At 37.7% G+C, this 24,704-nt stretch overlaps 2 protein-coding genes across 6 annotated transcripts; one reads left to right on the forward strand and one right to left on the reverse strand.

The window, feature by feature from the left end:
* Positions 1-1,124: 1,124 nt before the first annotated feature.
* psip1b (PC4 and SFRS1 interacting protein 1b) lies at positions 1,125-10,006 on the reverse strand. Of its 4 annotated transcripts, XM_073812998.1 has the most exons (14): positions 9,852-10,006; positions 9,462-9,554; positions 9,303-9,364; positions 7,991-8,129; positions 7,348-7,782; positions 6,936-7,092; positions 6,599-6,632; positions 5,584-6,544; positions 5,268-5,506; positions 4,404-4,527; positions 4,221-4,322; positions 3,947-4,136; positions 3,273-3,351; positions 1,125-2,916 (listed from the first exon to the last, which is right to left on the reverse strand). In XM_073812998.1, the coding sequence occupies exons 1-14, from the start codon at positions 9,867-9,869 to the stop codon at positions 2,892-2,894; spliced, it is 2,658 nt and encodes an 885-aa protein (XP_073669099.1). In that variant the 5' UTR covers positions 9,870-10,006; the 3' UTR covers positions 1,125-2,891. The 4 variants fall into 4 exon arrangements, with proteins under 4 accessions (XP_073669099.1, XP_065131704.1, XP_065131705.1 ...); XM_065275632.1 differs by having other exon boundaries at positions 5,584-6,632; positions 9,462-9,548; XM_065275633.1 differs by having other exon boundaries at positions 1,125-2,911; positions 5,584-6,632.
* A 316-nt stretch (positions 10,007-10,322) lies between these two features.
* Positions 10,323-22,718, forward strand: ccdc171 (coiled-coil domain containing 171). Of its 2 annotated transcripts, none has more exons than XM_065275721.2 (23): positions 10,323-10,557; positions 10,988-11,166; positions 11,265-11,415; positions 11,493-11,667; positions 11,744-11,934; positions 12,102-12,248; positions 14,219-14,311; positions 14,434-14,594; positions 15,009-15,189; positions 15,293-15,401; positions 15,482-15,555; positions 15,828-15,917; positions 16,092-16,292; positions 16,525-16,692; positions 16,836-16,991; positions 17,082-17,661; positions 17,750-17,928; positions 17,999-18,124; positions 18,947-19,132; positions 19,222-19,367; positions 19,638-19,692; positions 20,141-20,251; positions 21,341-22,718. In XM_065275721.2, exons 2-23 carry the CDS (start codon positions 11,018-11,020, stop codon positions 21,401-21,403), a joined length of 3,492 nt encoding a protein of 1,163 aa, XP_065131793.1. In that variant the 5' UTR covers positions 10,323-10,557; positions 10,988-11,017; the 3' UTR covers positions 21,404-22,718. The 2 variants fall into 2 exon arrangements, with proteins under 2 accessions (XP_065131793.1, XP_065131794.1); XM_065275722.1 differs by having other exon boundaries at positions 12,108-12,248.
* Positions 22,719-24,704: the final 1,986 nt, after the last annotated feature.

Genomic DNA, 24,704 nt, shown 5'->3' on the forward strand with positions numbered 1-24,704 from the left:
TTCAGTACAAATATCTAAAAAGTCTTAAATCAAGATGCATTTAATTGATTAGCAATATAAACCTTTATTTAAATAGGAAAGTCACATTGAGGTTGAAACCTCTTTTACAAGTGAGACCTAGTCAAGGATAGCAGGATAAAACAAATAACAAACCACAGACAAAACTAACATCATCAATATAAACAACAAAAAATACAGCAGCATAAACATTTAGGTAAAACCTAATATCCTATATAGCTCAATGCTGTTCACAGAAACGAAGAATTTAAGTGCAAGTGGAATTTTCAAAACACCTACACCTAAGCAAAATGAAGTCCTATTTTTAAACACAAAATATCAAATTTATGTGAATTTGTGCTTAAAACAAGCAAAACAATCTGCAAATGGGTTAAGACATTTTTTTCTTGAATTAAGTGTTTAAGAAAAAAGTGAACTTATTTCAGGATTTTTCCTGGCTTAACCCATTTTGCTTGTTGTAAGCACAAATTCACTTAAATTTGATATTTTCTTCTTAGGTCAATTTGCTAATCAAGAAACTGCATCTTGTTTCAAGACTTTTTAGATATTTGTACTGAAAACAAGACAAAAAAATATTTTTTTGCAGTGTGAAGAGAGTAAAAAGAAAGAAAAAGAATTAAGGCCAATATCACAATAAGCAGCTCATTAAACTCTGATCTCTTATTTTATTCGGGGGTTTGGAAAAACACCTTTAATCAAAAATTTTAATATAAGAAGAAGTGGAAGGGATTTAAAGAATCTACATTTATAAATGAAATATTTTGCCAATATTACAATGCTATTTAGCAAATAAAAATGAACACAGAAATTTTTGGGTATTTTAAATAAAATATGTTGAGTGAAAGCAAAATCATCAACCAGTCCTGAACCGATATCCAGACATTTTGGAAACATTGCATAAAAAAGATATGGTCAGTGTGTTCAGAATGGCTTTTGCAGAAGGAACTGGGTCATTTTTCACCCAGCATGGGTTCTGTCCAATACTTACCCATTATGGGTCTAAAATAACCCAGACATTTTTAGAGTGTGGTGAAATGATTCAGCTTATCATTGCATGGTTAATCTTCCTTAGTATCTTATAAGATATTATCTTTAAAAAATGTATGGTTATTTTGCATTTTAATTACAAATGTGAGTAAAAAGTTAATACGTTTAATTAAGATATGTGAAATAAAGGGATCATCAAGATACTACAGATTTTGACACGCGTTACTGAGGTTTAAAACAGTATCCTATTATAAACATACACTGCATTTATGTTGTCTACAATAACAATACACTCCCCAGATCTGCCTAAAAGTCATAATTTCTGAGTATCAAAAGGTTGTTTGAGTTTATGCAGCTGTCACAGCACCGCGAGAACGAATCCAGAGCAAACTCCTTCATAAGATTCCCGAATCCTCCCGCGGCACTGTGACGTCATCCACCTGTCAGCATCTCTGATTATTTAAGTTTAGTAAAATCATCAAGGATTGAGAGATAAAAGATGTTTATGAGATCATCTGAGAATGTAAGGCATATGAAGACTAAACACAATAATCAGAACACAAGCAGCAGAGGGTATGAAAGATCACTTTACTGTGAGCTACATTAAATATGATTATCGGGTTTAACTGTAATATCAACACAGAAAGCACATGCAAGTGCTATATCTATTTTAATGCATTTATGACACATGTGGTTTACAGAAAGGATCTGTCACATTAGCACCGGGTTCAATTCAGATTAAGTGTAAATAGTCATTTATAGCACAGTTTAACCTTTAAAGGGATAGTTTACCCATTATCATGTTGTTGTAAACCTGTATGAATTTCTTTTTCTGATGAACACAGAAGAAGATATTTGGATAACTTATTTTAAGAACACATCTGATATAACTATTGACCTCCAAAGAAGGACAAAGAAATATTATGAAATTCAATGGGTACCATCAACTGTGTGCTTATAAATATCTTCATTTGTGTTGAATTTTTAGTTTTGGGTGAACTATCCCTTTATCAACCCACCTGAATGCTTTAACAGGTAGACCACATGATAACGAAGCTTTAAATGAAGTGTTGAAGTGAAAGAGTCCTACAGTCTTTAATACTTGTTTGTTAGATCTCCTATAGCTCTGATCTGAAGTGAACTGAACTGCTGCTATCAATGATTTTTCAGTTATCAGTCCTTGAATAGTTTAAGCTGACCTTTAATTGTAGTGTAACAATCTACAGTCACAGTAAGCTTACAAAACGGGCACCAGAGGTCAAATAAAACACAGCATCACGGCTGAAGCGTTACATATATACTGCAATGTGTATTAATGCTCTGTGATGAGGGCTATGAAAGTGTATTAGTGATACATGTATAAAAAACATTTATTCTTTAGTCTTTATTCTGTCAATTCACCATCAGGATTCACTCCAGAAAATCACTTTCACAGCGATGAGACCTTCAAACAAACACATGAGCCTCAGATTGATTGTTTCAGTATTGATCCGTCATCATGAGTGTGGAGGTCTGATGGTGGACAGACAGAATAAATGAAAGAGTTTAATACGCAAGAGCTCAAAAAACATCATTAACCGAGTAAAAACTGAGTATGATGAGTATGATCGTGACACACACACGCACACGCACGCACACATATAAAATCGGATCTAAAACCAGCAGCTTGAAGATTATAGACTTTAAAAGACCCCAGATCAGCTCTTTAAATACTGACAGTGAGAAAAATGTGTGGTTTATACAAAATCTGTCTTGACTGGACTGATCGTGTGTTTGTTCATCACAGGATAAATAAATAACTGCAGGACAAATGAGACCAAACTCTCTACAACAGTGGATAAAACCACAGATAAAACAGGAAGTGATGTCACTCAGGTGTTTTCACGTCAGCTTCTCTTCTCATCAGCTGTACTGTAAACAGATCAGAGATCAAACGCCAGCAGTGTGTTAAAATGTGTCACATCTAATCATTGACTTTCACTATCATTTTAATCTACAGTACTCATCACCGTACATAGACAGTGGCCGTCTTCAAAGATTAAACTACAAGACTGTCTCTAAACAGATCTTGCTGGCAACACAACACAAATGAGCCAATCCCAGAATGCACTGTGGCAACTGAAACCCTTGATCTGAACTGGCAGATTAGGATGAGGGAAATATTACATTTAGTTTACAAATCTCCTATAAAACCAATTTCTAACAAATATCATCTGATATTTATATGTGGACGGCAATGGTGTGTTGAAGGTTTGATGATGTCATACCTGTAATAGACATGTTGAGTGGTTTGAGATGCTTGATCTGTATCTGTGGTCTCTCTGCTGACGCCTGTCGCACTGATAACTGAACACAAGACATTTACATGAATTACCGCAGACAACATCTACTCATTTCAATATATTTTCATGAGCTAAACAAAAATCTAAATAAAGATTATAACATTAGAAATAAAGCAGGTGTTGTTATTTTGTAGCTATAGTCACACATTTGAGACCCTAACTCATCAGATCACATCATCATTTAATGAAAAATGAAGAGAAAAGATGAATCTGTCTAAGGAAATATTAAGTAAACATGTGTCAGTACGACTAGATTTCCCTAAATGTCAACATTATAAGGAATTAAATTCAGTGAATCACTGTCATCACAAACACATGAGAGCAGACGTTAATGAATGTGTTTGTCTTATGTCATTGCTTAAATTGGTTGATGCTGGACAGGGGTTTGAGAGCAGTGACACTGGCACGGTTAAACGTAATGAAAAAATGAGGCGGTAATACTAACCATTGGACATTTTTATCACGGTTAACCATTAAACCGGTTAACTTTACATCTTTAAATTCAAAGGTAAAGCGTGTCTGCACAAGCATCACCAAACATACTCATTGTAGAGTCATACTGTAAGAATGATGATAATGATGAAGAACATCTGACCCACCATCTGTCTGTCTGTCCTCCCGTCGCACTGCTCTCTGTCTCTCCTCCGTCTCTCTCTCCTCCTGCAGTGAGTGGATGTACTCTTGACTCAGTGTGTCGTCTGCGTCTCCGATGAGGTAGATGTTTTTAAAGCGATGATACAACATAGAGGCTTTAAACATGATGGCCTCGCTGCCTCTGAACCAGCGCATCTGATCACACAGACACAAACACAGAGTTTTTTTGCTGAAGGTGATGTTGACGCATGACGTCTAGTGTAAAATCTGGATGTTTACCTTTCGGAGTGTGTCGATGAGCTCACTATGGTTCTGCATGTTTCGAGATGACACAGGAACTCGACTCAATTCATCCAGAGCCAATAAACATCTACTAACATCCTGCAAAACACAAGACTGTCAGCTGGGAGAATGACATGAAAACTCATTTATATATTATCAGTATTATAATGTGATTCATACCGGATTATCCAGCGTCATTGAGATTCTGATGTCCCCGTGCAGCCGGTAGAGTAAAGAGTCTGTGACGGACAGAGACAGCGCCTCACTTCTATCGTCGTCCTCTTTGCTGTTAATATTCTGCTGTCTGTCCACATCAAACATTTGAAATCATTATTATGAAGAAGAAACACATTTATAGTTGTGTAAATTAGGGATGAATAATGATTAATCACGATTAATCTATAGCAGATAGTGTGTATGAACTGTGTATAATAACACATTTATTTATAATTTATATGATACATAAATACTTAAGATATAAATATATATTTTTTCTTAAAATTATACGTGTGGATATTTAAATATGTAAGGAATAATTGACGACGGGCCATTGAATTATAAGAAAGTAATGCACACCCAAGGTGCAATGCGGCACGACGTGAAGCGAAGCGTGCATTATTTTCTTATAATTCAATGGCCCGTCGTCAATTATTCCTGTTATACCACAGTTACCACAAACATTGATCTGGTGCCTTTTTTAAGACATTTAAAAGGTTAGGTGTGCGGTTTACAGAAAAATAATCAGCACCCATGGAACATTTCTCAGCCAATCAGTATAAAGAATTCAACAGACCTGTGGTATAAACATAATTATTATACACAGTTCATATATGATGCAAACAAAAACTTTTATTCTGCTATAGATTAATCGCGATTAATCGTTATGCATCCCTAGTGTAAATACACTGTATCCGAAAACAATGTGCAAAGAAAGCAAATGCAAGTCAGAGGCATGCAATTATTTAGTTGCAAAAGTACAAGAACACAGAGCGAACACATGACAGGACAGAATCGGTCTGCTGGAGATCATCTGAATTCACTCACTCAGCTTTCTTCTCTTCTTGTTCTTCGTTCTGCTCTGTATCTCCTCTCTGAACCTCTGCTGGTGTCAGCGGCCCACGGTTTTCATCTTGCGCTTCACGGCTCTTCTCGACACATTTCTGCATATCCTCGTGTTGTGTCGTTTGTGTTGTGGATGTTTGTGTCTTTCCCCTGGTGGATGTGACCAAACCCTGAAGAGATCTCAACACGCTCTGCCTCTTCTCAGCCAGGATCTTACTTTTCTACAACAGACAGACAGACAGACATTAGCTTGCTTCACTTTATCTGCTCTTTCTATAGCTCTCTCGTCCTCTCTCACCTCTTCATCTCTGGGTCTCTTCTTCATCCCTCGGTCTATCTCCTGCTTCTCAAAGATGTTGAGAATGTCACTTGTCATGTTTTTGTCATTCTTCTCAGTCTCTGATGTCTTCATCTCGTTCTCTGCATCTTTTAAGACAGAATTCTCAGTATCTGTCTTCTTTATCTCATTCTCTGCTTCGTTTGGGACAGATGTCTTAGTATCTGTCGTCTTTATCTCATTCTCTGCTTCTATTGGGAGAGCTGTCTCAATATCTGTCGTCTTTATCTCATTCTCTGCTTCATTTGTGAGAGACGTCTCAGTATCTGTCATCTTTATCTTATTCTCTGCTTCGTTTGGGACAGACATCTCAATATCTGTCGTCTTTATCTCATTCTTTGCTTCCTTTGGGAGAGACACAGTATCTGTAGGCGTTATCTCATTCTCTGCTTTGTTTTGAACAGAGGTCTCAGTATCTGTGGTCTTTATCTCGTTCTCTACTTCGTCTGGGAGAGACGTCTCAGTTTCTGTCATCTTTATCTCATTCTCTGCCTCGCTTGGGACAGACGTCTCAGAGACGACAGATACTATCTCATTCTCTGCTTCGTTTGGGAGAGACATCTCAGTATCTGTCGGCTTTCTTTCATTCTCTGCTTCTTTAGGGACAGACGTCTCAGTATCTGTTGTCTTTATCTCATTCTCTGCTTCTTTAGAGACAGACATCTCAGTATTTGTCGTCTTCATCTTGTTTTTTCTAGCTTCCTCTGGGACAGACATCTCAGTATCTGTCATCTTTATCTCATTCTCCGCTTCTTTAGGGACAGACGTCTCAGAATCTGTTGTCTTTATCTCATTCTCTGCTTCTTTAGGGACAGACGTCTCAGTATCTGTTGTCTTTATCTCATTCTCTGCTTCTTTAGGGACAGACGCCTCAGTATCTGTTGTCTTCATCTTGTTTTTTCTAGCTTTCTCTGGGACAGACGTCTCAGTATCTGTCGTCTTCATCTCCATCTTTTCTGCTTTCTCTCGGCCAGATGTCTCTTCTCCTGTGTGTCGTTTCTTTTTTGTACCTGTGAGTCATAGGCAGCTCTGATCAGGTTTAACTGCAGTTATGTAATAAAAACAGAATATTTAGTCTGAAAATGCTGGGTGGGCTTTGATTTGACTTGTTTATGAAAAGTGGGCAATAATAATAGTGGTGGATATTATTTTATGTGCAGCTCATGTACATGAGCAGAATAATGATTAAAAGAACATAGAGTTATTTACACCTGTCATTTCATGTTGACTTTAAACTTCTAATGTTTGTCCTCCAATTATATGAACATTAATGGAAGACAGAAGATAAATCTGAATGAGAATCTGAAGTTTACCTGCTGAGCTCGAGGTATGGGACACATGAGTCTCATTCTTCTCATCACATTCGGTTTCAGATCGTTTGCGTTTCAGACGGGATGAATTCAGAGATCTGTCAGTGACTTCAGGTTCGGTCTCTTTCAGATCTGATTTGGAGCGTGTCACCCTTAAAGACTGAAAGAGACAAAAGATCAGAAACTCAGGACATATTCTGACAAATAAAATGCTGCTTATGGGATGCATTCAACACCTACTGATGCCTGCTTCAGTATAATGTACAGACTTTGCTGCTTCAGTACGAAACTGGTACAATACTGTTAATTTACTAAGAAGACATGAAGAGATCAGATCAAACTATTAACACACACCTAAACTAAAATAACAAACATCAAATAATAAAGTTCATCTCTGTTGCAGAACCAAACAAACCTTTTTCTGGCTATTAGCATTCGTGCGTGTCTTCACCGACGCAACAATATTTCTCTTCAGCGTGTGTTTCCTATGGGCAGATAGCGCTGATCTAACAGCGGCCCGTCGTGCTATGATGATGTTTCTGGACGGTAACCTCCTTCGCTCTGATGAGATGGTTTTCAGTGAGGTCACGCCCCTCGCAGGTGCATCAGTCTTTGCCAAAACCCTCAAGCGTGTTGTTTTCTGCTCTGATGATGTTTCCGAGGGCTCTGTGTTCTTGTTTTTCACAGCAGTTTCTCTCTTCTTCTGTGTCACTGGTTTAGATTCACTCTCGGACGCCGAATCTTTACGAGACACAGCCTGGACCTTCTTATCACTCGGACTCTCTGCTTTCTTCTTCTTGGCTTTTTGGTTCGGGCGAGACTCCAGCAGTCGCTTCACTAAAGCCGCTTTCTGACAAATACACAAAGCAAGAATAAGTTCAGAAGAAACCACCGCACACAAAAACATCAAACAACAACAGAAGACTCCAACTGCAGCACAAAATATCTGCATGAGACCTGACTAAAACATCATTTATGATGATCCTACCAACACTTTATATTGTTTCAGACAAAACAAATCTTATATAAGCATATGGACACTGATTTTAAACACTGACCTTTTGACCTCTAAGGCACACACCCGGATCATTCTCAATCTCCCACATACCCTCCTCGAACCCACCACGCTTGGTAGTTTGGCCATATTTGTCTTTGTTGGGCCAGTAGGGGACGATGTCTTTGGGGAAAAGAAATGTGCTGGAAAAACACAATAGTGCATAAACATATTAATTTTACATTAAATAATTTAGAAGATGCTTTAATTCATTAAAATTTATTTATATAGAGCTTTTTTACAATGTTACATTGTTTCAAAGCAGCTCGACACGAATATAGAAATAACAGAAAGCAGAAAAATGTATTATGAAATATTACATTTTATACTTATGTTTAATTTCTAAACAGAGATGGCAATACAATTTATTTAAATTATGATGTCACATAAAATAAGATCCAAGAGCAGGACAAAGAGTAATTCTATAGGTACATTATGCAAAAAAAAATTATTTTAATTTTGTGCATAAATGATAGACTGATTGAAATTATTTATTAAAATTACTTTCATTAATTAAGTAAGAGTTGTTAAAAGTCATAGATGACTTTAGTTTATCAAAGAGTGAGGTCAGGTCAGGTGACTTACATTGTGGTACAGTGTTTCTCACTTTATATTTTGAACAATTTGACAAAATGTCCGGTTCTTAAACAATCCGTACACCAAATCGGACTGAATCATTTAAAAGAGTTTGTGTCTCGAGATCCGCAGGTTACTCACTTTCAGATGTTCTTGACAGGTCAAAATAAGAGAGTAATGCGTATCTAACGTAATAACTCTTTATATAGACCTGGTGAACTTTGTTGATACCGAGCATGTGCAGCAAACATACTGGTACTCCTGAGTCAACAATAAACTGAATCAAGAACGATTTCTATGGGACGCGTCTGACTTTAATACTGTGTGCTTTTACCGATCAGGAGGATACAGCGATTCTTCAGTCAGGAACAGAAATAAATGATAATAGATGATTAATAGAATAACATATAAATTAACCATACACAACTTTACTTGAATGTGTTTTAGTGTAGTTTACCCTCCTGGCTGATAGAATTAGATATGAATGATGTCATTATTTGAGAACGTTAAAGAACTAGTGAATCGTTTTTCTTTGAAATGAACTGTCCGAAAGAACCAGTTCATGATAAAGATTCAGACATCCCATCACTATTGGACCAAAGGTTATCAATTATTGCAGGCATAAACATACTAGATACACATATTCAGAAGAAACATATTTGCATTAAACGTCTTTGATATTTTGAATGCAGAGAGTGTTTGTTTGTTTGTTTGTGTCTCTGTGTGTGTGTTTTACTTACGTTGTATGTGTCCCATAAAAAAAGATGGGAATCTTATTTCTGGGGGCTTTTCCTTCACCAATCTGAGTGCCAGACAAAACAACAAACCCTCAGTTTTAATAAAAGCTCAAATACACATAAACTACATATGAAGAAAACAACTGCAAAATATAAACTCACCCTGGCAGGCCAGAAAGGATAGCCTTTCATCTTAGCAAATACTACATCACCTGTGGTAAAATCACTTGTCACCTGATCAGGTTTCACCTGCATCTTAACAAAAATACAGTTCTTTCAGAAATCAAATCATGAAACGATACAAACACAGTCACGTGCCAATAACAACACAATAATAAGCAACTTGCGTTTACAAACAAAGCATTCCTAAACTCACAAACTTAGCTTACATGTCATAAAATAACATCTGTAACTGAATACTATTATTTTATTATGATTTTAATACATGGTATGAAGATTTTGTTCATTTTATTTTGTATCGTGATGATAAACTGTTAGCCGTGTTTTGCTAGCTTAGGCTAACGTCTACTCAATATAGGTATATTAACTCACCTTTATTGCCTTCTGCATATCTGCTCACTCAAATGACATTTTATATACACTTTGCATTAAAAAGTATACTGCAGATAACATCTAATTTAAAATAAATGATCCCGTAATGAATGAAAGGACATGAAGACCAGCTAAATTAACTGTGGCCCCTTAGCGGCGACTGAATGGTTTGGTCCGGCCTCCCGCTCACAGTGACGGAGGAATAAACCATATCAGAGAGGGGCGCGTTTGACTTTATAAATATTAAAAATATAAATCACAGTTTACGTTATCTTTACCGTTTTAAACACAACAACAAATTACGTTAATCTATGTACACAAACACGATAAAATAAATAATTGTCTCTTTATTACAAACGTTACACGACTATTATTGACCTCGGTTATTAAATAGTTAAAAATCGGGACAGGAAGCGCCAAAATAAAGACCCTTTCGAATATTATTACATGTTTTAAAATAAAATAATTTAACAAGAACGGAAAACATTTGCTATAATGTAATGATAACGTATTATAATAGTTAACATTCATGTTTCGTGATGTTTGACAGTGATTTTGTGATTGTTGTCATGGGGACGCAGAACATGGCGTCGCATTCAAACAGTCGCGCGTTCTTGTAAACACTGTAAAACTTTCATTTTAGGAAAACACATATTGCGAATGTTTTATATCAAAGAGGATCTTCTAGTTTAAATGCGTGTGTATGGTGAGTTTGTTTGTTCGTATAAATGTGTTGTGTCTGTTTGTTTTGATCGTTTATCGCTGCTAGAAATCAAAGACACGATTTCATTCAGTTTGTGGTGTGAGCACTTCCTTGATCTCTATCATAATTTTACACAAATTACAGCAGATTTACCTTTAAAATACACAGAATAAATATTTGAAAATAATATAATTGCAAAGTTGGTTTGTTTAATCTGGATTGAAGTGCAGTTGTCTTATAAATGTCTACGTTGTGATATCAACAATGATAGTTTACTCTGTTAAGTTCTTCTATTAAACCACACTTTGTACATAATCATGTAGATTTTTGTGTAAAGTGCAATGCAGAGGAAGAATTTCAGTAACTAAATGATTTAAATCCCTTGTTAACTACATAATGATCATATGTGGGTCATGTCGCTATTGTTTTGCAGGTGTCAGACTCATAACATTACATTGAACTCATGCCTTCTGAATTACCTACTGCCCGGCAACGACATGGCAACCGGGTCAAACGTGGTAAAGACAACAGTCAGATGGTTTCCACCGCACGGGCGTCTCACCCACCTGAGGTGACCCGGTCAACCCGAGACTCACAAGAAGAGATCAACAGGTCTATATATAAAATCATTTTGTGTGTTTTTAATGTGTAAAGCCTCTCACGTGTGTGTGTGTGTGTGTGTGTGAGACGTCAGTTTGTTGTATTTACAGACTCAAAGAAGAGATTGATCGGTTGCAGACAGACAGACAGGTCTGTGAGAGGGAGACAGGTGATGGGTTTACTCTCACTGCAGAACTGAGATGGAAACTCAATCAACTGGAAAAAGAGAAACTACATTTCACTACTAAATACAACAATGAGGTGTGACATCACATCAGATTTGTGTGAATAATTTATATATTGTTAGAATGGTGATGGTCACGTCTGTGTGTGCACAGGTATCCCAGTATGAAGCTCAGCTTGCTCGGTTACGGGCGCAGGTGGAGCGAGGAGAAGCCCAGCGACAGACGCTGGAGTATGATGTTGCTGTGGCGAGGAGGGATGCTGCAGCTGAGAGGAGAGAAACTGAAGAGAAGATGAGAGACCTGAGAGAACACAATCTAAAGCTGGAAGGTAAAGGGTGACCAGATAAAGTCTTCAGACTGATACTATGTTCAAGTGGCTGTATAAGGTTGTGTTTGATGTGAAGTCCTCAGCTCAGAGCTACGTCAGACAGTGTCTGATCTACAGAGATCTTTGGAGATAACACAGAAAGCACGCGAGGATGATCGACAGGACCTCCAGACGCAGCTGCGTGAGAGAGACCATCTACTGCAAAACTTGAGCGCTGAGAACGACCGTCTGCAATCTGACAAGATCCGTCTGGAGACCTTAATACAAGTGTGTGTCAGAGTCTGTATTACTAATAATGATAAATAAAACAAATAACTTCTAAAATGACATAGACTATGCACTCTTGTTAAATTAAACTAATAAATAGAAGAGTGACAAAGTAACTGTGGTTTTATTCTGTTAATTTATTGAAATGTCAATATCATACTGTGTAGGAACAGAATGAAACTCTACAGGAGATGAAAGAAGAAATGGAGCGATTAAAAAGAGAAAGAGAGAAAGATGAAGAGAAATTAAGAAACAAATCAACAGAAATGCAGCACAGCACTCAGAGAGAAGAGAAACTGCGCTCAGAGCTAAAGGTGAGATGAAGATTAAGATGAACTTGATGCTTATTTTAAAGGTGCTGTAGAATGTTAAACTGTATTTATGTAGTCATAGATGAATATTAAGAGTTGTGTACATCGTAATGACATATCGTGAGCCTCAAACACAATTGTTTCCTTCTTCTTATGTAAACATAACACAGATTGTAACATTACATTGAGAACAATGTTGTTACAATGATAAAAACAAAGTTGTTACTGCTGAGTTAATGCTATATGCTAGTTAATGTTATATGCTAGTTAACAGTATATGCTAGTTAATGCTATATGCTAGCGTTTAGGCTGAAGTTCTACTATTGACGTTACAGTTACGTTTTGCAGGTCCATACTGAATATAGGCCTGTCACGATAGCTACTTTTCATAGGTCGGTTAATTGCACCAGAAATAATTGCGATAGTCGATAGTATTGTCTTTTTTAAGACCATTTTATGTCACAGAATAGATATGACAATAAAATAGAATGATAATGCAAGTATATGCTTTCCAAAAACGCATCTTTGATTTTTAAAAATATTAAGATAAAAAATATTAAATATTAATATGATATTGGAATGTAAGAAAAAATATATTCTGAATATTTAAATCATAAATAAATATGATAAAATATTTTAAACAGCTAATAGTGATTGTTCAGTGTAAATCCCAGCTTCACAGGGTTAATTTCTTGATGAGATTTATGGGGGTCGCACACCGGCCACACAGCTCAGCGCCGTGTCGTGTCTATGACAACTTGGAGGTATCGTAAACCGGAAGTGCACATTAACTCTTTCACCGCCAGCGTTTTTTAAAAAGTTGCCAGCCAGCGTTTTTCATGATTTTCACCAAAGTTTAATGCCTTCCAGAAAATGTTCTTCTTTAAATATATAAACAAACAATATATGAAATGAAAGAACAGACCTAGACCTAGTAGTTTCATCCTACCTTCAGTGGTTCTTTTGTAATCAGCTTTTGAATATGGGTAGGTTTCTGCAAAAACACCACATTTTGAGCAAAAAGCAGAGATAATTCCATTTTTGTGACGGACTTTTCATAGAGATCCCATTCAGAGCGATCTTTAAAACAGACACAGACATGCAGCCGCTTGCCATAGGGCGCCACCTGGTGGATAATAGCGGTATTGTGGAAAGACAGAAAATTTCGTCATTGGAAGGGAAGCGTTTTCTCTTGATTGACAAGATATCTCGTCAATGGCGGCGAAAGAGTTAAATAGCGCGAGCTTCGTCAGATAATGTCTACTTCAAAATGCAAAATATAGAAACTGTATGTATTATGGGGAAAAGCATTAAATTTCAGCTCGAGTAGCTTTCTCTTCGCCTGTCACTCTCCGCTCTCTTTATGTGCAGCGCACGAGCGCAAGTGGACCCTGAGCTGCGCTTGCCACTCTTCCGAGACAGACAGCAGGCAGAAATAACAGAGGCTATCGGCTAAAATGCTAATGACATTTTATTTTTTTGCAAACAAACACACATGTAAACACTATGGTAATATATCACCTCTCCAAAAACTTCCGACGTCATGTTCACCTATCGTTCGATAAGTCGATATAGTCATTATCGCGGAAAAAAACCCAAACTTACCATCACTCAGAAACGTCCATTAACAATCTCCAAACAATTGATTATTCCTCAAAATCTGATACAGACTCAAATATAAGATCTGTTTACACACACACAGAGCTACTGAAGGAGAAACAGCCAATCAGAGCAGAGCTCAACATTATTATTCATGACCCTTTCAAATAAGGTAATAATAGACCATTTCATTATAAAGACAAATCCTAGGGTTGTAAATGGACATGAAAAACTGACTCTGGATCATTTTTTCACTTAATAAAGACACAAACATTCAGTGTAGATATGTATTCTTTGGCACCTTTAATTCTTGTGTGTGTGTGTGTGTGTGTGTGTGTGTGTGTGTGTGTGTGTGTGTGTGTGTGTGTGTGTAGTCAGCACTGGAGAAAGTGAAGGTTTTGGAGCAGAACATTGAGTCAGAGCGCGCCGCTTACCTGGAGTCCAAGTTCAACTCTGAGATCATCCAGGTAAAACGTGTGTGTGTGTGTGTGTGTGTGTGTGTGTGTGTGTGTGTGTGTGTGTGTGTGTGTGTTGTCAGTGTAGTCACATTCATGTGTTGTGTTTATTAAACGTGTGCGTCTGTGTGTAGGTGAGAATGAAAGATCTCGAGGATGCTCTCAGGATGGAGAAGACGAGTCACGCTGATGTTATCTCCAGTCTGGAGCTGTTGAAGCAGAAGTTTGGTGAGGTGGAGAGCGCATACGCTCATGAAAGAGACCAATCACAACACATCAGACAAAAACTTAAACAGTAAGAACAGAAACAGATGCATCACATCATCATTCTGACATCATCACCACAGATGATTTACATTTGAAGAAGATGCACTTATAGATCATTTCAAAAGATGTAAACAACACTGGTCCACAAACACTTCCTGTTTCAGTTTTTTTATTTCACGTATATGTTATATTCTTTAAGATGTCTATTCAACTTTTTGATTCCAGTAATGTTTACATCTTGTGAAATGGTCTATAATAGAATCTATAGAGGCAGAGCTTCAGAGAGTTTAGAGAAATGTGATTATAGATCTTTATCATAAATCTGTTTATTGTAATGTTACATTTATACTTTATATTGTTCATGTGATTGATATCCCTTAAATATTACACTAATGTGTTGTATAAGTAGCAGATTTAATGAATGTGATGTTGATGTCTTGAGGATGGAGAAAGAGTTCTTGAACATGAAGACTGATCTGATTGGTCAGCTGGATCAAGAGAAGGCAGGATCTGCTGATCTCATTGGTCAGTTAGAGCATGAAAGGGCGGAGTCACTGAAGCTGTCAGTCAAACTACAAGAGCAGGACAGATTGTGTACAGAGAGACAAGAAGAAATTAACAAGGTGAATGTCTGTCTCTCTCTATCTGTATATGTCTGTCAAAAAAGTGTCTGCTAAATGTGTGTGTGTGTGTGTGTGTGTGTGTGTGTGTGTGTGTGTGTTACAGGTGAAGAGGTCTCTGGCGTGTGTACAAGAGTCATATGATGGTGTGTTGTGTGATATTGTTGGCGTGTTACAGGATTATCATCAGCCGGGTGAAGCACACACTTATACAGGTCACAACACAAAGAGATTTAACAATCAGTCTGGTTAACAACAGAAAAAGAGTGTGTTTATGATTGTGTTTGTTTTACAGAAGAGGGAGATAAACCCAAAGCTTCTACTTTGCTGGACACACTGAGGAGAATATTACACAACTACCACACACAGGTACATACACAAACACACACACACACACACACACACACACACACACACACACACACACACACACACACACACACAGGTACACACACACACAGGTACACACACAGGTACACACACAACATCATGGTACACCTGCTGGGATTGTCTGACATCTTAACCATTGCATGAGTAATAACATCTGTTGAACTGCACAAAAAATGTCAAAATATTTGCTTGAGTTTCTTTGCAGTGTGAAGTGTTGTATTAATGATGTGAGCATTTGTGTGTTTGTGTAGTTACAGGAGACGATGATTGTGATGCAGAAGTTAAATCAGGAGATCTTACTGAAGGATGAGAAGATCACAGATCTACAGAAGCACATACAGGTGTGTGTGTGTGTGTGTGTGATCATCATCAGTACTTCTGTTCTGTTTGAAGATCTGTAATCACAAAATGCGTTTCATTTATTCCTGCTTTACTGCTGTTTAACCTGTCTGTCTGTCTGTCTGTCTGTCTCACTGTCTGTCTCTCTGTCTGTCTCACTGTCTGTCTGTCTGTAGGAGTCTGAGGCACGTGGTGTGTGTGTGAATGAAGAGGTTAAACGGTTGCGTGTGTGTGTCGCAGACGCCGCAGCTGATGCAGACAGAGCTCAGAAAGATCTGCGCAGACTCACACACCAGCTGCAGGAAGAGAAAACACAACACGCACAAACACAAACACAGATGAACACAATTCAACAACAGCATCAGAGAGACGCTCAGGTACACAACACACACAGCTCGGCGTCTTTATAAAGCAGCGTTTGAGAACTAACAGGAACTACATTTGGGTGGAGCTTGAATTTACTCTTCAGGATTTGATTGGATTATAAAAAAATGGGCAGATGATGTTATTGGTTTTTCTGTCGCCATGGCTTTGCTTACATCAGCAGAAATAAAGCGTTACTACAAATTCATGCTGCTGTTTGTGTGATTTATGTTTTGTGTGTCGTAGGAGAAGTTGACGTTTCTTCACATGTTGTATCAGCGTTTGGTGGCTGGATGTGTACTGATGACGCCGGCACAAAGCATGCTGGGTAGTTTTTCATGGGCAGAGCTTAGTGCAATGGTACAGGAGCATGTGGACATATTGACCTCCGACCTCTCTGCAACCAATCAGAAGGTAAGATGAGTCATACTGGAATATGGTGTAGATGTGTGTAGCCAACAGAATTTATACTGTTTGCGTCTTTGTGTGTGTTTGTGTGTGCGTGTGTGCGTGTGTGTGTGTGTGTGTGTGCACATGTGCATGTATGCGTATGTTAGGTGTTGTATTTGGAGAGTATGTGTGAAGGAAGATCTGCAGCGCTGGAGGCTGCGAGTGATCAACTGAAACATAGAGAGAAGATGTGGATTCAACAACGAGAAGATCTCAACACACAACATGCACACAACAACACACAACTACAGCACAGAATACAGGTACATACACACACAACACAACACACTATGAATACTGTATCAATCATTTGTTCGTATGCTGATTTAAATACAGTCTGCGTATCTCTGCAGGATCTCAGCAGGCAGCTGGAAGAAGCCGAGGGTCGCGTCCGTTGTCTGGAGCGCGCTCAGTCTGAGCAGGAACAGGAAGTGACACGTCTGCAGGAGTTAGTGAGCGCGTGTGGACGTGAGGAGGCGTGTCTGATGGCGGCGTGTGGCGTGCTGACGGGTTGCGTGCGTGCCCTGCGCAGACAGGTGTGCTGGTTGGTTTGGCAGAAGTCTGTGCTGCAGGAGCGCGTTAAAAACGCAGAGGTTCTGCGGACGGACGTCGGCACGTTGCTGCACGCGCTCGGTGACGGCGGGGTCAAAGGTCAGTCGGAAGTGAAAGGGCAGGCGTTGCGTACGTTTCGACGTTGTGTGATCGCAGTGCTGGCGGCTGGACGTCTCCGTGCGCTCGGGCGGAGCTCTTCCGTGCTGTTCCGCGTCGCTGTGGGTTACGGGAGGCAGCCGGATGTGTGTGTGAGCGAGGTAAGGGTCAGAGAGAAAGATGAAGATGAAGACAGCAGAGTGACGAAGACGCTAAACTCCTCTGAACTGCTCGTGCTCATACACACCTGTATGGAGGGGATACAAGAGGAGTTGAGCACAAGAGGTTACAACACACAGACACACTTCTGGTATAATATATTCAAAATAAACAACATACAGTATCTGAACCTGTGTGTGTGTTTGTGTGTTAGACGGTGTGATGTCTGCCGCTCAGAGCAGATGTAGAAAGTTGTTTGAACGTCTGCTGTCAGATGTGGACGCTCAATGTTGTGGTCATTATGGAACCGGCTCATTGGCACGACGTCTGGGTGTCGGACTTCTCAAGCTCACAAGCGACCAACACACCAAACACAGCTACACTAACAGCAAGGTAACGGAGAGCATTAATGTGTCTGAATACTCAGTCATGCTTTGTGATGTACGTCTGTTTGTGTTTGTAGGTCCTGGTGGCGTCTCTGCAGAAACAAATCCTGGAGTTCACACAGCGGCTGCATTCAGCTGAAGTGGAGCGCAGGAACCTACGACTGCAACTCTCACGCACTAAACACAAAGACAAAACACACACTGTGAGGCTTACATATTATTATTATTATTACAGTTATTATTATAAAATTCCTACTGCTGTTTAAAGAATGTTTCATATGTACCTGGTAATATTATTATGAATCTGTTGCACCAAGCATGTCTTTAATTGTCTTATCATGTTTTATAAGAATAGTGTCTAGCTGTTTTTTTAGCATTTATTCTCACTTTGTCTTGTTTTGAGTACAAATATCAAAAAATGTATCTTCTTGATGAGCAAAATGACCTAAGAAAATAAGTCTAGTTTTTAGACAAAAATATACAATTGAACTAAATTTGTGCGTAAAACAAGCAAAATGATCTGCCAATGGGGTGAGAAAATTTAGCTTGAATTAAGTGTTTAAGAAAAAAGAAGAGACTCTGACTCTGAAGAATCTTGATTTAAGACTTTTTAGATATTTCTATTGAAAACAAGACAAATATTTTAAGTAAGAAAGTCATTTTTTGCAGTGTACCAATGTGGCATGAATAAGTAAAGATTTTTTAACTCGTGCGAATCATGCGTTGCGTGCGTCACTTGTGTCAAACATCTGAAATGCCCAGTTTGCACCGCTTCACATGAATCACATGATTCGCATGAATCACGCTGCATGATGTCTACTGCGTCTTTGCATTGACTTAACATGTAATTCACCCGTGCTTAACACTTCGTTCGCTTAATCTGGTGTGAACGCACCGTCCAACTACATTTAAACTGTCTAAACATCAGTGCAATAAAATTAAAGTTCTAGTAAAGCCTGAGAGTTTTTGCTTAAATGTCTACACTTGTAATAGATTTTTGATAAGGTCATGTCTGTGTCTGTCAGTTATGTGTTCCTGTACAGCAGTTTGAGAGTGTGTGTAGTGAGCTCAGTAGTGCACTAGAAAGGGAAGAGTGTGCTCAGCGTCTGCTGCGAGATCAAGCCACACACCTGCAGCGACTGGACATCAGTATGCAGCTGCACGCAAGAGAACAGCTGGAGAAGAACCAGACGCTAACACACGCTGTACAGGTAAATACACATCAACACTCACTCATATATCACAACACCAATAATCATGATGATGATGATGATGAAGATTAACTGTGACTGATCTTCAGAGTCTATCAGACGCTAAACTGGAGCTGAAGAGGAAACATCAGTCACTGACATCATTAGAGAAACACTTCAGCCAATCACAGCAGGAGAAAAAATTACTACAACAAACCATCAAGAGCGCTGAGAACGCACTGCGTACAGCAGCAAAGTAACACACACACACACACACACACACACACACACACACACACACACACACACACACACATATGAACTACAGTCATTGTGTAAATGTAAATGATTATAAAATGATATTTAGTATAAAGAAAATAAATCCATTTAGGATCATACATTTTTTAAAGTGATATTATTTTTTTACAACAAATAAAAAATGTATTTATTGTAATTGTTTGTATGCAAGTCTTAAGTCATTATCTTTTGACTTTTTGGTAAAATATGATTTTTTTTGCATTTACAGGAATAGAGAGTCTCTGATGAGCTACATCAGATCTGTGGAGGATCATTTGAAGGAGGTAAAACACCTGGGATACAGACACGACAGAAATATATCAAAGTTGAGATTATGTGACATATTTGTATTCTTGTGTATTTCTTATAACCCAACCACTGCAATCCTGATAATCCCCACCCAAATTTCATCCTTACCCACCATAACCCTGTAAAACCACTCTTTTAAAATAAACCCCAACTCTCCTCTGTTTCTAACCCTAATCACTACATCAGGGACTTTTTAAGATACAAAGTTTTGTGAGACATACTGGGTTTCCATCTTCTGCTTTCATCTTATATACCAATTAGTCTTGTTTTTATTTTTGGACCCTTTGCCTATTTGGTGTATTTATTAGTTTTTTATTTAGTTTTTGCTTTATTTAGTGCTCATTTTTTATGTATCTCTGCACCTGAGGGTCACCTGTAAAGTTGGGTCTTTATTCCCGTAACCCTAACCCATTATATTTTCAGATAAGAGATGACATCATCGTGTCCTCAAAGGATCATATTCCTCTACATCGGCCTCTCCTCCTGCCAGAACACAGTAACATTATTAAAACCCCACAGACTGAAGCTCTTCAGGTAAATCACATTCATATCAAACAGAGATTACACTACTACACTCACTGAAGACATTGGGCCCTATTTTAATGATCTAAGCGCAACAGGATGTGTCCAAATCCACTTTTGCTAATTTAACGATGAGAAAAATGGTGTACGCGCCTGGCACACAGTCTAAAAGGGTTATTCCTCTTCTCGTAATGAGTAATGGATGTGCTTTGAGTGTAACGATCGATGCTGTAAATGTATAAATAGCCTACATGATCAATGTAATCTTCAAGAATCATTTACAAATATGCCAGAAAAGGTTTGTTCTCTAAAAATACTTTATGTGTAACAAACAGAACAGAGATAAAGAATTTACAAACGAGAGAGAGATGAATACTTTCAGCAATCGGACAGTGGTGTGAGTGAAAAGCATTACTTAAAAAAGGTTCTCATCTCTTCATATCCACAGATACAAAGTAATCATGTACAATAAATCTGTGGGGTAGCATTTAAAAATAGATGCAATATTTGCATTTGTAAAGCACAACATTTAATTACTTACCAGGATACAGCTGAAGCAGCTCTTTACACCTTCTAATGTCTCATAATCGGCCCTCATTTATGTCAAAGAGACTCAATAATAATCTTTTACATTTTAATCCTTTAATTTTTCATATTTAAAAACGATTGTGTGCTGCTGTATGTGTGATAACCAAACGCATGTTGTCGTCTCGTTTATCGGTGCATATCACTAACGTGCTTATTAAATAACAAAAATAATGCAACATTGACTTTAGACTTTAGACCTGGTTTTAGTTGGTGTGGTCTATTTTAGTTGCCTCAAAATAACAACGCGCCAACAATGCACCTGGACACAACTCGTTTTCAGACCAGAACGCCCATGGGCACAAATGCATTTGCTATTTAAACAACGTGGCGCTAAACGTGAAAATGATTGCGCTTGCATTTCGCCGGGTGTATGATAGGGCACATTGACTTTTCAATATCAGAAATTTTAAGTATGAAAATAAAATATGTCTTTCATTGTATTTCTGTATTTAGCGTCACAACACTTTCACTGTTTGTAAATGTGATGCGTGTGTGTGTCTTTGTGTGTTTTAGAGTTTGGTCCGAAGTTTCCTGGAGCTCTTTCAGATGATGTACTCTAAGATCTCCTCTTATTAATCTCACATCACACAGCACACGGCTGCTTTATGAGAAACCTGTGATGATGTCACTGTCACATCTTTTGCTACTACTGTTACTGTATCTGTGAGATATCTCACTGATGATTGGCTGTCGTTTATCAGGGTGTGTCACCCTTCTTAACATTAAATGAGTGTTGATTTGTAAATGAAACAGGTCATGTGATGATGTTGTTATGATTCATTTCAGTAAGGTTTGAATAAATCTTCTGGATGGATGAAATGTATTGTTTGTGTGTTGTTGATAACATTTATTTTCTCATTCATATCATCAGAATTACAGGAAAAGTCAGTGTCTGTATGCGATGTATAGTTTGTTAAAAAAAGCAGAACACTAAGGTTGAATTTGAAGGTGAGTAAAAATGATCTCTCTGCTCTGTATCATATGTCATATAAATAATTGTGTTTTAATAATCATGTATTTGATGATAGGAATGTGCAGTAGTTGCTATATTATCTGGGGTTTAGTGAATCAAAGCTTTAATGAGAAATGCTGAAGCATTGGTTTGTGTAATGTGTGTTGTGTGTCTGATGTTCAATTCTACACAAACACACACACAGTTAAATGTCTCTGTCACTGCTGAAGGATTATATGATGGGATATAGAGTTGAGGATCTCTCTGTATGTCTCTTATAAACAGACTGTCAGCGTCTCTGCTTTCATATCTTTGCTCTGTCACGTTAAATCAAAGACTTAAACGTTAAGATTCATTAGAGTAAATGTCGTATTAAACTCTCAGGCCACTTATTAATAAAGTGCGATTCATTCGCTTGATGTAGCATCACTTTAATACTGATGATGTCATCAGAAAACTTTAATCCCTCCTAAAACATGTTTTATAGCATTCATTTAGGGTTTTTACTGTATTTACCACAGTAAATGTGTGTGTCAGCATGTACAAGCCCTGATCTCTATGGGTCAGGCTCACAGAAAGGGCTTTAGTACCCGACTCAAGTGAATATTTGAGCGTCTTAAACTGAAAGCAGCTTTACATATATCAGTGCTAGAGTTTTGTCTCCATGTACACATCAGTAATGTTTTTAAAATGAATGAAATGTCCTAAAATAACTAAGACCTTGTCCTGGATTAATCTAAACTCTGTCCTGGAAACCAACCCTAAATATCATCAGTTTCTGTCCTCTGAGGAAACAAAACTTTGTGTGCTTCAAATAATCACATCAAGATAATCAAAGTCTTCCAGACTCTTCGCAATATTACAGTTTTATTCTGTTGTTTTATGATTTGTTGGCGTTCTAGATTGTTTATGTTTTTGATGATAAAGGAGGTTGTGTACAGTGGATGTAGTTTGGTCATCTGTTACAGCAGTGTGATGATAAACACTCATAAGACACCAACACTCTCAGGAACTTTTCCTCCATCACACCAGAAAAACTTCAGAAAGTTTTAATGATGAATAAGATCGTCAAACTTCTGCTGTGAGATTTGTGTAGTTGTTTGTGTGTTTGTCCCCCTTTACACCACCAATGTGCCAAGTTGGATGGAGCACAAAGAGACGTTACGAGTCTGATCACCACACAAACTCAGATCTCAATGTGGGACATCAGAAGTAAAGTAGGTTTGACTCCTCCTCCGCTCTTCCTCATGGGTAGCAGGGTTTTTTTTGGCAGGGTCACCTGAGCACGGTTTGGCCGCGGCAAGCAGGTAGCACTGTGTGCCGGATGGAAGACGCAAACGAGGACAAACACACAGAGACGCTTTGATCCAGATCCCCAGTTGCTTAAACACAACAAACTTCATTAATTCACAAACATCAGCTTCTGATTCATTATTAACTATTAATACTGCTGCCAAAGGCCTGGTTTACACCTGCACACACACACATGAGGTGTCTTTAATACCTCTCGAGGATTCAGATGTGATATACACATGACAATATTCTGATCCTGGAGCAGTTTTCTCTGGCTTTCATTTTAATGATCTGTTTCAGGATTCACAAAAGATATGAAAGAACGAACATTCCGACATCAATACAACTTAAAAAACTGAGAGTAAAATAAAGATGATCTGATGTCTTTATTCTTGTAAGGTTAAGAGAAACATTCTGGTGGAAATCGCTCACTCATGTCAGATTATTTATTGTTGTGTTGTGTTTGTTTTGCATTTTTCGTGAAATGTGATTTTTTGTTTCATTTGTGACAACCAATGAATCGTCTTTATTGTCAGTATAGTGTTAAGACTGATGAGGATCTGTATACCCAGAAGATGAGGATGAATGTGCTGGGATTTGTTTAGTGGAGGAGTTGAGTTTAATGGTGCTGATGAGAGAAACCTTTTGTCTGTTCCATCACATTTTAATGAAGAGAGAACACTGGGTTCATCAAACAAACCCCATTGTCACACTCATCCGTTTATCAGAAAGATGAAATGAGGCCTGTATGTTGAACAGTTCAGACAAATAAATGGCACAAAAACCACCAAACAGAAAATATGAAGAACTGTGCAAAGACAGTAAATGTTTACATGATTACCATTACACTGGATCTCTTGGGTTATGGACCATGCAGGTTCAAGTTTCAACTTATTGCTTGCTGATAAATCAGAACAAAGACTGACACATAACCGTAACTACTGTACAAATCCTCTGATCACCACCTGCAGATTTAATGTTTTAACATCTTACACACAATCACTCCAGTATCATGAGAGCAACAACACTCTTATATACTGTAAGAAGATAAATACTCGCATCAGCACATCTGACTTTCTTTTCTTGTTTTCAGTAGCCAAATATCTACAAATTTTTAAAATCAAGATGGCAAAATGAATTTAAGTGAATTTGTGCTCAAAACAAGCAAAATAATCTGCAAACGGGGTAAGGTAAAATGTCAATTATTTCAAGATTTTTTTCTTACACTGCAAAAAATGATTTTCAAGAAAAAAAAAATGTATGTCTTGTTTTCAGTAAAAATATCTAAAAAAATCTTAAATTAAGATGCTTTTTCTTGATGAGCAAAACGACCCAAGAAAATAAGTCTAGTTTTAAGACCAAAAATATCAAATTTAAGTGATTTTGTGCATAAAACAAGCAAAAAAATCTGCCAATGGGGTAAGCACATCTTTCTTTCATTTTTCTTGAATTTAGTGTTTAAGAAAAATTGTCAATATTTTTTGCTTACCCCATTGAAAGATTATATTTTTTTGCTTGTTTTAAGTTGTTTTGTTTTTTTGCTCATCAAAAAAATCTTTTTTAATATTTGTACTGAAAACAAGACAAAAATACTAAGTAAGAAAGTAATTTTAGTGTGAAACTTCAGTGATT

Source organism: Paramisgurnus dabryanus, chromosome 21 (genome assembly GCF_030506205.2).
Source record: "Paramisgurnus dabryanus chromosome 21, PD_genome_1.1, whole genome shotgun sequence".
NCBI classification, from domain to species: Eukaryota; Metazoa; Chordata; class Actinopteri; order Cypriniformes; family Cobitidae; genus Paramisgurnus; species Paramisgurnus dabryanus.